This window comes from Megachile rotundata, chromosome 4 (assembly GCF_050947335.1).
Source record: "Megachile rotundata isolate GNS110a chromosome 4, iyMegRotu1, whole genome shotgun sequence".
In the NCBI taxonomy this organism is placed as follows: Eukaryota; Metazoa; Arthropoda; class Insecta; order Hymenoptera; family Megachilidae; genus Megachile; species Megachile rotundata.
The window spans coordinates 3,174,520-3,186,946 of record NC_134986.1 but is presented as its reverse complement, the minus strand read 5'-3'; the positions used below and the strand labels follow the sequence as shown (position 1 = coordinate 3,186,946).

Below are 12,427 nucleotides of genomic sequence, written 5' to 3'. Positions count from 1 at the left end.
TAAGGAATTTAGGTGGCCCCTTGTTCCTTTTCCAATTGCCAAAGCAATTCACAAGGTTGCTTGTTCTCGTTCAGACGTTAACGAGTGTCTGGTGAATAACGGCCACGGTCCGTGCCAAGGTACTTGCATCAATCTTGAAGGGAGCTACGAGTGTAGTTGTTCCGATATTCCGGGTCACAAATTGGCCTCGGATAATCACACCTGCGAGGATATCGACGAGTGTTCGACGAACAACGGCGGCTGCTCACATGTTTGCTTGAACACCCCTGGAAGCGTCTTCTGCCTTTGTCCAGATGGCTTTTATTTGACAGACGACTGGAAAACGTGCCAAGGTAATTGTTGAATACGTAATTAAAATAATATAAAGTCCTGTTCTGACCACTCATTCGCTGACTCATTCAATCACCTATTCACTTACTAACTCACTCACACACTTATTTATTCATTTACTTATTTATCTACTAGCCTCTCACTCACTTATTCATTCACTCTCTCTTTCCCTTACTTATTTTCCTCACTTACTTATTCACTTACTAATTCACTTACTCACTTATTCACTTACTAATTCACTCATGAAATCACTTAATCACGTACTTCCTCTCACCCTCATTCACTCACTCACTTATTCACTTACTAATTCACTGACTGACTCACTCATTTAATCACTTAATCACTTACTCCCTCTCACATTCATTCACTCACTCACTCATTCACTTACTAATTCTCTATTTGTCTCACCCATTCAATCACTTAATCACTTACTCCCTCCACCTTCATTCACTCACTCACTTATTCATTTACTAATTCACTGTCTGACTCACTCATTTAATAACTTAATCACTTACTCCCTCTCAGATTCATTCACTCACTCACTTATTCACTTACTAATTTACTGACTGACTCATTTATTCAATCACTTAATCACTTATTCCCTTCCACCTTCATTCACTCATTCACTCATTCACTTACTAATTCTCTATTTGTCTCACCCATTCAATCACTTAATCACTTACTCTCTCCACCTTCATTCACTCACTCACTTATTCATTTACTAATTCACTGACTGAATCACTTATCAATCACTTAATCACATACTCTCTCCACCTTCATTCACTCACTCACTTATTCGCTTACTAATTCACTGATTGACTCACTTATTCAATCACTTAATCAATTACTCCCTCCCACCTTCATTCACTCACTTATTCACTTACTAATTCACTGACTGATGCACTCATTCAATCACTTAATTACTCCCTCCCATCCTCACTCGAGTATGTGTGAACGTACCTATAAACGTGTACATGCAAGTGTGTATGAGTGCATATATGTGTGAATGGAATGCATGAGGAACGGCGAGGATGCGGGTCAATGGACAAAAGACGCAAGAGATTGAGTTTAAAGGCGATATGCTACGTGCGCAGACGCATTTCTGTGTGTAATTTCTATTTACCCATATATCATTAAACTTGCAGTATCCTTTGAATTTTATTCATACCTCCTTCATACATCCTAATTGGGACGGGATATAACCTTGACAATGTGAAATTCGGATATGCAACCACCGACCTGCCTCCAAAATATTGTCAGAATCCTCAATAATCCAATAATGCGGGGAGGGGTGGAGGCAAATCCCCCTAGAGAGTAAAGCGTATTCATTTGATAGCCGATAGGTATTAGTCTTTGGACACAGTGTAGACCCCTGGTTGTGACGGCGTGGATATCAGTTTAGTATTTGGTAATTTGTGAATTTATCAGTTTAGTAAATTGGATAGCCGAAGGCCACTCAACGGGGGCTAGGGGGCCCCAACAGCGTGAAAACAAGATGGTAAATATTGAAAAACAGGGTATAGCCCCCAAAATATTAGAGTTAATTAATTCCCAATTTCCAGCTATTTCAGAGTTCCAAAATTCCAAATTTGTATGTAGCAAAATTGAAAAGTGTCAAATGTCCAATGTACCGAAATTTAAAAATTTCCAAGGTATGAAAGTTTAGAAATTCTAAAATGTGCAATGAGTTAAATTTGATGGATAAATAGATTTTGTAATTTAATATGTTATTAGACGTGAATGAATGCGAAAATGCATCAAAAATTTGCCCGAACAACACCGATTGCGAGAACACAATTGGGTCATTCAAATGTGTCAATAAGCCTCAAAAGATGACAAAGGTTCTTCAAGACGAGGACTACGATGCTGAAGATGACGACGATGGGGACGACGAATACGACGAAGAAGGTGTCACTGAAATTCCTGAATTTGGCAAGTGTGACGAAGGTTTCAAGAAAAATAACAACGGCGAATGTGTCGGTTCGTAAATTTTCATTTTAATAATTGTTATTTGTAACCAAAAGGTTTAAAAATCAAATATTTTTTATTATATCTATTTCGAAAAATTTTATTTTAATTGCATAACTAGCACCCACAACTGAAATAATAAAAGACTGTCTGTCATTGATTTACTCCGTATAAATTTTTAATATATTTATTATTTTAAGTTATTGTATTTTACTCTAATGGAGTACCGTCTCCAATTAATGTTTCGAAATTTCTACTTACCGCATTAAGAATTAGTCAATTTAATTATAATAGAATAAATATTTCTTAATTAAGAATTGAATAACAATTGTCAATTGAATGACTTTTTAATTAAAAAGTGAAATTTAATTTTTAATTCTTGTTTGAAAATTTAAAAAAGAAATCTTGTGGATTGGTCAAATCATGCGTTTGTTAGCTTTAAATCACATCTAGTTTAGTAAACATTCACATACAGGTAACGGCAGTCATAATGTTGAAGAACATGTCCTTAAAAATGAATCTTTAATTATTCGTCAATCAAATTCAGAATTAAATTAATTATTTGAAATTCTAAACTTAATTCCGCTTCTTTTCCTTTCAGACATCGATGAATGCGTGGAAGGAGACGGAGGCGAGCCCCATGGTTGCCAACATCAGTGCATAAATGAACCAGGCGGTTATTACTGTGTCTGTTATTCTGGTTACGAGCTGCACGAAGACGGTGTCTCCTGTAACGACGTTGACGAGTGTAAGCGAACGCCATCTTGTTCCCACGGTTGCAACAACACGGAAGGCTCGTATGCGTGCACGTGTCCCTTGGGATTTAGCTTGAAAGAGGATAACGTTAGCTGCGTTCCAACGAGAACCTGTCAGACTCTGATAACACCATGCTCTCACGAGTGTCAAGAATCAAAGGACGGACCTGTCTGCGTATGTCCTACAGGGTATCAGCTTCTGGAGGATGAAGCCAGCTGTTCCGATATCGACGAGTGTTCTCTACACTTATGCTCTCACTCCTGCGTGAATTTGGAGGGCAGTTTTCTCTGCGTCTGCCCCGAAGGTTTGGAAACGCTGGAACACGATAAATTTAACTGCACGGACGTTGACGAATGCTCGAGAGAGCTTCACGGCTGTCAACACGGCTGCACGAACCTTCACGGGAGCTACCTTTGTACATGTCCACCTGGATTCGTTTTAAACGAGGATAAAAGGACATGTTCGGACGTGGACGAGTGTTCAAACAGTGAGCACCAGTGTGCCCAGGCGTGCGTGAACGTCCCAGGTAGTTACAAGTGTGAGTGCTACGAAGGATATGAGCTGTCTGATGGATTTACCTGCAAGGATGTAGACGAATGTTTTACAAACAAACATGGATGTTCTTATGAATGCATTAATCAAGATGGAGGATATATCTGCAGGTGTCCTGTAGGTTTCGCGTTAGCAAACGATACTAAATCTTGTGAGGATGTGAACGAGTGTTTGGATGGCACCCATCAATGTTCTCACGAGTGCCTCAATGTGCAAGGATCCTACGAGTGTTCGTGTCCTGCTGGAATGTACATAGCAAATGATAAAAGATTGTGTCTCACGATCGACGTATGCAGCTTTGCAAACTGTTCTCACATTTGTCAAAAGGAACACGACACCTACAAATGCGGTTGTCCCGAGGGATTCATTTTAGAGGAGGACGAGAAAACGTGCAAAGACTTCGACGAGTGTCTGGAGGACGAACATGACTGCTCTCACGACTGCGTTAACACACCAGGAAGTTACAAATGTGTTTGTCCTGAAGGTTTGAAGTTATTGCAAGATGGGCTGACCTGTGAGGATCCCTTATGTCCTGAAGGACTGCGACAGGACGACACAGGTCAATGTCAGGACGTAGACGAGTGCGAAGAAGAGAATCACGAGTGTTCACATTCGTGCAATAATGTTCATGGTTCCTACCGTTGCTCCTGTCCGGCAGGATGGACCTTATCTGAGGATGCTGTTACGTGTGTAATCCTTGATAGTGACCCTTGTTTGAATTCATCCTGTTCCCATTTCTGCGTGGTTGATGGTTCGAGCCACAAGTGTGAGTGTCCTCCAGGATACAGAATCGGCAGGGACAGCGTGACTTGCGAGGACGTTGACGAGTGTCGTGACAATTCCAGCAATTGCAGCTTCTCCTGTAAAAATACGGAAGGATCGTACATCTGCGAGTGTCCCGCAGGATTTAAACTCAAGGGCGACCAAAATTGCGTCGACATCGACGAATGCGTTGAGGGTAACCATGACTGTCCTTCTGACTGCATAAATCTGGAAGGAACATACACGTGTTCGTGTCCCGTAGGACATCAATTTTCGAAAGATGCTCGTGTCTGTGAGGACATCGACGAGTGTCAGGATTTCACTCATAGACACAACTGTTCCCACGGGTGCGTGAACACTGTAGGTGGGTACAATTGCAGCTGTCCAACAGGATGGAAGCTTGAACAGGATTTAAGGACCTGTCGCAACTGTTCTCACACGTACGAGCAAGACGGAGAGGAGATTCGTTGTGGTTGTCCCGAAGGATTTCAACTTGGAAGCGACGAGAGGACTTGCAGTGATGTGGACGAGTGCGCCGAGGATCATTCTTGCAGCCACATTTGCATAAACACGGAAGGATCCTATTACTGCGATTGTCCTTCGGGTTTCACTTTAAAAGACGATCAAACTTGCGAGGACATCAACGAATGTCTGCAAAATAACGGGAGATGTTCTCACACTTGCCTGAATATTAAAGGCAGTTTTAATTGCACCTGTCCTGAAGGGTATGAATTGGACGATGACGAGGAAACTTGTCAGGACATCGATGAATGCGCCATGGACCTTCACGATTGCTCCCATAACTGCGAGAACGTGGACGGTAGCTATACCTGTACGTGCCCGGAAGGTTTGGTTCTTGAACAGGACAATAAGAGCTGTGCTGACGCGAACCAGTGTGGTCAACCACACAATTGCAGCCACGCGTGTGTGAAGGAACACGGTGGTTACAAATGCGAGTGTCCCGTCGGTTCGAAATTAAGCTCCGACGGTCGGACGTGCGAGGAAATTGATTTTTGCGACGGTCAACACGGTTGCTCTCACGAGTGCGTCAGCGTCCAGGACAGTTTCCTGTGTCGTTGTCCAACCGGCTATGTTTTGTCCAGCGACGCCAGGAACTGTCAGGATAGGAACGAGTGCGAAGAGGTAAACAACTGTTCTCATTCCTGCGTCAACACGGAGGGTAGCTTCGAGTGTAGTTGTCCAAACGGTTATCGACTGGGCGAGGATCGAAGGAGCTGCGAGGACGTCAACGAGTGCATCCAGGACAACGGCGGTTGCTCTCACTTGTGCGCAAATACCGAGGGAGGCGTCGAGTGTGCTTGTCCCGATAATTACAGGCTACTCGAAGATGACGGAAAGACGTGTGTAGAGATAGACGAATGTTTGATCGACAATGGTGGATGTTCTCATCTGTGTCACTACGAGAACGGTACAGCGTCCTGCTTCTGTCCGCCGGGAATGATTTTGGAAGATGACAACGCCACCTGTGTCCAGGAGAACAAATGTTACGTGGAGAACGGAGGATGTTCCCATTTCTGTAATTCAGAGAATGGACAGGTATTTTGCTCTTGTCCTCCAGAAATGATTCTTCAGGAAAACGGAACCGTGTGTCTAGAACGAAATAAGTGTCTCCTGGACAACGGCGGATGTTCCCACGACTGTTTATACGAGGATGGTGAGGTTTTCTGCTCTTGTCCGCCCGGAATGATCCTCGCGGATGATAAACTTCTTTGCATTCACGAGAACAAGTGCTTCGTCAACAACGGCGGTTGCTCGGACATATGCGCCTTCGTTAACGGGTCCATCAGCTGCGAGTGTCCTTCCGGATTCCAGCTGTCCCACGAAGATAATTCCACCTGCGTTGACATTGACGAATGCCTGGAGCTAAAAGACAACTGCACTCACAAATGCGCGAATACAGAGGGCGGTTTCGAATGTACCTGCAACGAAGGATTCAAAATAAACTCCATTGAGCCAGCATTCTGCGACGACGTCGACGAGTGCGAGGATTCTAACGGAGGTTGTTCGCACACCTGTCTGAACTTAGTTGGATCATTTCGCTGCTCCTGTCCTTCAGGCTATGCTCTTGAGAACGACACCAAAACTTGCAGACTAACCGATGGTTGCAAACAGAACAATGGCAACTGCTCCCATCACTGTCACCCCGAAGAAGGCACCGAGAAAGCTCATTGTTCTTGTCCTTTGGGTTTCCGCTTAAAAGAAGATCAGAAGACCTGCGAGGATATCGACGAATGCGAGGAGTTCGAGAACGATGTGGACCTTGGCTGCTCGCACATGTGCGTCAACACTGAAGGCGGTTACTACTGCGAGTGTCCTTCAGGGTATATGCTTCTCCCAGAAGATAAAAAGAATTGTATCGACGTGAACGAGTGTCTGAACAGCCAGCACAACTGCAGCTACGACTGTCTGAACCTGTTGGGCAGCTACGTGTGTACCTGCTACGAGGGACACTATCTGCACTCGGACAAGTCCAGCTGTTTGGACATCGACGAATGTCTCGAGAGGAATGGCGACTGTTCGCACGAGTGTACAAACACTATCGGCGGTTACTTCTGCTCTTGTCCTTCAGGATACGAACTCTCGCAGGATGAGAGGACCTGCGTCGACGTAGACGAGTGCGAAACGGGTGTAGCCGAGTGCTTTCATGTATGTACCAACACGCCTGGATCTTGGAAATGCAGCTGCCCAGATGGCCACGTGCTAGCAAATGATTCCAAGAGTTGCGTCGACGTCGATGAATGCAAAATGAACAATGGCGGCTGCTCTCATGCCTGCTTCAACGTCGCTGGCGGCGTCAGGTGCAGTTGTCCGGTTGGTCTGCATTTGGACGAGGACGGCAAGACTTGTGTCGACGTAGACGAGTGTCTGATGGAAAATGGCGGCTGCTCGGACGTCTGCGTAAACTTGGAAGGCAGCTTTGTCTGCCGTTGCTCCACTGGTTTTCACTTAGAGCTGGATTCAAAAACTTGTCGAGACGTTGACGAGTGTGAAATGGAGAATGGAGGATGCAGCGATGCGTGTGTCAATGTTGAAGGTAGTTACCGCTGCGAATGTCCGGACGGCTTTAAATTGGAGGATCAGAAGACCTGCACGGATGTGAACGAGTGCGAGGATAATAATGGTGGCTGCTCTCATGTCTGCATCAACGAATTGGGGTCTTATCAGTGCGACTGCCCGACGGGCCACGAGTTAAGAAACAAATCCTGCCATCTTCTGGATCCTTGTGCTGACAACAATGGAGGATGTGAACAGATTTGTAATGTGGACGATGGACTGGTCGTTTGTACATGCAAGGAAGGTTACATTCATGATAAAACTGATCGATCGAAGTGTAAAGATGTGGACGAATGTGCTGGGCAACATGGCTGCGATCAACTGTGTGTGAACACTATTGGGTCCTTCGAGTGCGAGTGCAAAGAAGGCTTCGAAATGCGGAATTCTACTTGCGTCGGTGAGTGTTTTTGTTATTACGACCACAAGTAAACATTTTAGAATTGACCAAATTCTGTATAAACATTATAATTGAACTTAATTCATTTCTTTTTGTCCGATGATTAATTCTTCGAAAATGAAGAGATAGAGTAACTGTATAATCTTTTAATCAGATTTTATCCACCATCATTCTCGTTTCAACTTCGATTATATATGTACGTGCAATGTACATAGTGCAGCATAGTCACTAGAAAGTTTAATATTTTGTGCATACAATAGATTAAGACAGAATCTCGTTTCCCTTTCCAATTGTATACACCAAGTTGCTTAACACGTTGAAGTGGAAATTTAGGTCAGAGGAGATTAAGCATCTGCAATGTATTTCGAGGTTCGTGTTCATCATACACGCACGATGGAAATTGATTTAGAAGTTATAAAACTATCGTGTGCAATAACGATAAATAAATTACGGAACGTTTCATTGAAAGTTGACCATGAGAAATTGGTATTTTACGTACCAACGCTTCATGAATTTATGATTTTGTTAATTTCTCTATGGTCTATTTCTGTGTAGCAGAGTAACTGTCAATTGTAGTTTGGAAGTTGGTAGATTTATTATTATATTAATAGCCCTTTCGAACTGCAATTATGGCAGTAATAGGAACACTTAAGTACTCAAAAGATAAAGATTGAGTAATAGTTACGAAAGATCGAACATAAAAAGTTCAGTACTAAATATTAAATATTCATTATTAAATGGAGAGTTGTAGGGAAATAATGAACATAAAACAGAATGTCAAATATCTCTTGGAGTGTTGGCATTTCGATAATTTTGGATTGGTACATTTACGGAGGATAATAAAAGAGATCGATTGATTTAACAAAACAATTGTATTGCATTAAAGAATCCATACAAAACAGTTATAGAAAGTTTAAAAAGATAAAAAGAACCAGTAACCTTAGTTCTCTATAACATGTATGAAAATAATAATGTACTCAACATTATTGAGGTATTTATAATTCAATCGAGCCATATACAAACTTTTTGAATCATGTTTCAAATACGTTCCACGATTCAGATAAAACAAACACGTCCGATAAATTACAAACTAAAACTCCATACTTTTAAAAGCTCTCTAACGAAGATAAGCTGAGTTCTCATATCAGAAAACGTTTTGATATTATAGAATATTATGTTTGCGCAGTCATTAACAGCAGTTATTTTCAGATATCGACGAGTGCTCGAGTAAGCCATGCAAGAAGACCAAATGCATCAATACTTACGGTAGCTATCGTTGCGAGTGCGACGCAGGATATCGATTGGACAGCGACAATTGTGTAGGTACGTGTAAAATATTTTCTCAAGCTGTGGATTCGTTGCGTCGCCATTATGTGTAAGCTTGCTTCGCACAGACATCGACGAATGCAATGAGGATGCGCCTTGCAAAGAGAGATGCATCAACACGCCTGGCTCTTATCGATGCACTTGCTCGCCAGGATTTAGATCGCGTGGAAATGATTGCGTAGGCAAGTATAGTTGGCGATGATGTTTCAAAGCATTGTCGAACGTGTATACCAGAGATTCTAACTGCATCCTAACCCAGTTATGAACCAAGTTAAGCCAGATTATAGCGTGGTACTGTCCTTCAGAGTAGTTAACGTATTATGGATTATTTAATTAGAAATGCACTGTCCATTCAAAAGCTTCAGAGTGATTTTTTCTAATCATATTAACACTTTGAATGTTGTATCACTCATTTATGGGTGACGATTACATTTTCGTACGAAAACTTTCGTATCTCACTTTTTAAAAATTTCATTATTGATCTGATTGCAAATATTCGTATTAATTAATTTTATTTAGAGTTATAATAAATGTAATTGTTCTTAAAATATTTTATAAGATTTGACAAATACTACCCAATAATTTTATTATTAATAAAATTGATAACTATAATGTGTATATACTGCTATAAAATATGGCTTCTATTAATAGTAAACAAAATATACATATCAGAAAAGTTGATTAACAACGCTCAAATTTCTTTATCATAATCAATTATTTACTCACCGTTCGCTGTCATTATCAATCATTTATTCAACGTTCTCTATTATAATCAATCATTTACTTTATTAAGGTATGAAAGAGCAGTAAAAAATTAGTCCTTTACTAAGGAATACAAAAATAATAAAAAGTCAATACTAACCGTCAGATAATGTTGCATTAAATTAAGTCTATTATAACATTAATCAATCTATAACAATGTTTTAAAGTTTAGTATTAACAATTTAACTTTATTTACATTATTTAAAGAATCTTCTTATTTCTTTAATAAGAATGATATATATTCTTTTTGTTTACAAAATCATTGTCAATAAATTGTAATTTCATACATAATCATTTTACTTTCATTATTCACATAAATACAGGAAAACACTTGTGTTCATAAAAATGAACTCATCAAAAGATTATTATAATTTTCCTACTAACAAGTAATTATTTATAATGTTGAATACGTCAGGAATAATTACAGCTACCATATTTACTTTATTGAATAATACGATACAATTGAATATATTAACATAACTGAATATATAGCAATGAAAATTATAAATTATTGGTGGTGGAGGATTTTTGTACATTATCGTCCTTTATTTTAATCAGATATAAACGAATGTGAGTGGAACAACGGCAGATGCGAGCAAGATTGTATCAATACACTAGGTTCGTACGTGTGTGCTTGTCGTCCTGGCTACATCTCGAGTCAAAGGTAAGGGAATCAATCAGTTAGCGCAAATTAAGTATTTACTTACTAATTTTCACATAACTTCAAGCATTAGCACTAAACCTATTTATGTATATGTATACAGGGTGTTACCTGTAACGCTACTCACAATTTTTCTCCCACTTGCAGCCACCTTACGAAAAAATGTTTAGGACAATATTTGCAGGGTGTAAAGTGCACAATAGATATTAGTAAAGCAAATTTTTAAAACAGTTTGTTCTCTTGGCAAAGTCAAGGTCACCTTGGATTTTTTAAATAGGAACATACATTTTTTTTTATTCATAGCTTTAGAGGACATCGAGACGAATTCAAAACATATATTACATGATATTTTTATTAACATATTACTCGATTTACAGAAGTGGAAATGTTAAGTACTTAGCTTTTGACTTTGGTAGTGTAATCATTATTTGGTTCCAAAGAGATTACTGAGTGTAAACACGCGACTAGAATGTAAGAAAAATACACTTTAATTACATGTTCAAAATGTATGCCGTCTTCCATCGCGTAATATTCCGGTCTTTTACTTCACATTTCCACTTTTGTAAATCGAGTAATATGTTAGTAAAAATATCATGTAATATATGTTTTGAATTCGTTTCGATGTCCTCTAAAGCTATGAATAAAAAAAAATGTTTTTCCTATTTAAAAAACCCAAGGTGACCTTGACTTTACCAAGAGAACAAACTGTTTTAAAAATTTGCTTTACTAATATCTATTGTGCACTTCATACCCTGCTAATATTGTCCTAAACATTTTTTCGTAAGGTGGCTGCAAGTGGGAGAAAAATCGTGAGTAGCGTTACAGGTAACACCCTGTATATAAATTACAGTTAAATTTCATATATGTCTATAACTATTGAATATGTTTACATAAAAATTTCCACATCAGCACATCTAATACACAATATGATTTTAGAACAGGTTTTGTGATGATAAAAGTTGAAGAAGTACAAAAGTCACCTTAATCACAATTTCACGTACATTTTGGCGGTAAAAAATGACGTCGTCAAATTATGTCACTATGACAGGTTGTACTTCTCTGTTATGATAAAGGCACAAAGAATATAGTTTATCAAAGAGTTCTGCGATAGTTATGTTATTCAATGAGTCAGTATTCTAGAATTAATTGACTGTGAAATTTCATCACTTCTAATATTCCAGTCATTACAAAAAGTATTATATTATCCGCCTTCAAAAGAAACGTATATTTCATGAATATCTTATTCTCTTATTGAATCTTGCAAGCCATATTTGTTTTTAACCCTGCGAAGCGGATAGGCCAGTTTATCTGGGTTTAATACACAGTTAATTCAAAATTAAAGATATAGTAGAAAATAAAATATAAATTGATACATGGGAGAGCCATACACTACTGATTATTTTAGGCTTTTGTAAACTTCAGTACAAAAATGTCATTCAAATAATTCAATACAAAATGGCAGAGTTCATACGTTCGATTCCTCCTTTTTATCGTTCAATAAAGGTCTGTGGAAAAACTGCTTGATGAAATAGATAAAATCGAGGAAAATTAGTTAATAATAAATATTATTAATTAAGCTAAAATTCATAATTAATATTAAGTTAAACTGCATATTGAATAATATTAACCGTTGAATCATAACCTCTAAAATGTTTCTTAAAATAAATACCGTAACTTTTATTGATATACAAACACTATAATTTTATCAGTTACGAAAATACTGGGTAAAAAAAATATTTTATTATACCCAATGGACTTGTCTCACTTTCAAAATAAAGTGCTGAAATATGGACAAATAAATGTTCAAATACATTTGTGAAGTAAGAATACATTTCCCA

At 39.1% G+C, this 12,427-nt stretch overlaps 1 protein-coding gene across 4 annotated transcripts in view; it reads left to right on the top strand.

The window, feature by feature from the left end:
- LOC100882492 (uncharacterized) overlaps nucleotides 1-12,427 on the top strand; it is a 355,400-nt gene that overhangs the window by 219,365 nt on the left and 123,608 nt on the right. For 2 of the 4 annotated variants that reach the window (XM_076530324.1, XM_012294487.2), the window contains exons 7-12: nucleotides 75-332; nucleotides 2,065-2,310; nucleotides 2,900-7,840; nucleotides 9,050-9,163; nucleotides 9,235-9,348; nucleotides 10,487-10,592. In XM_076530324.1, coding sequence (XP_076386439.1) covers nucleotides 75-332; nucleotides 2,065-2,310; nucleotides 2,900-7,840; nucleotides 9,050-9,163; nucleotides 9,235-9,348; nucleotides 10,487-10,592 — 5,779 coding nt within the window. The remainder of the gene's footprint in view (nucleotides 1-74; nucleotides 333-2,064; nucleotides 2,311-2,899; nucleotides 7,841-9,049; nucleotides 9,164-9,234; nucleotides 9,349-10,486; nucleotides 10,593-12,427) is intronic. The other 2 variants (XR_013037779.1, XM_076530325.1) reach the window with 2 other exon arrangements.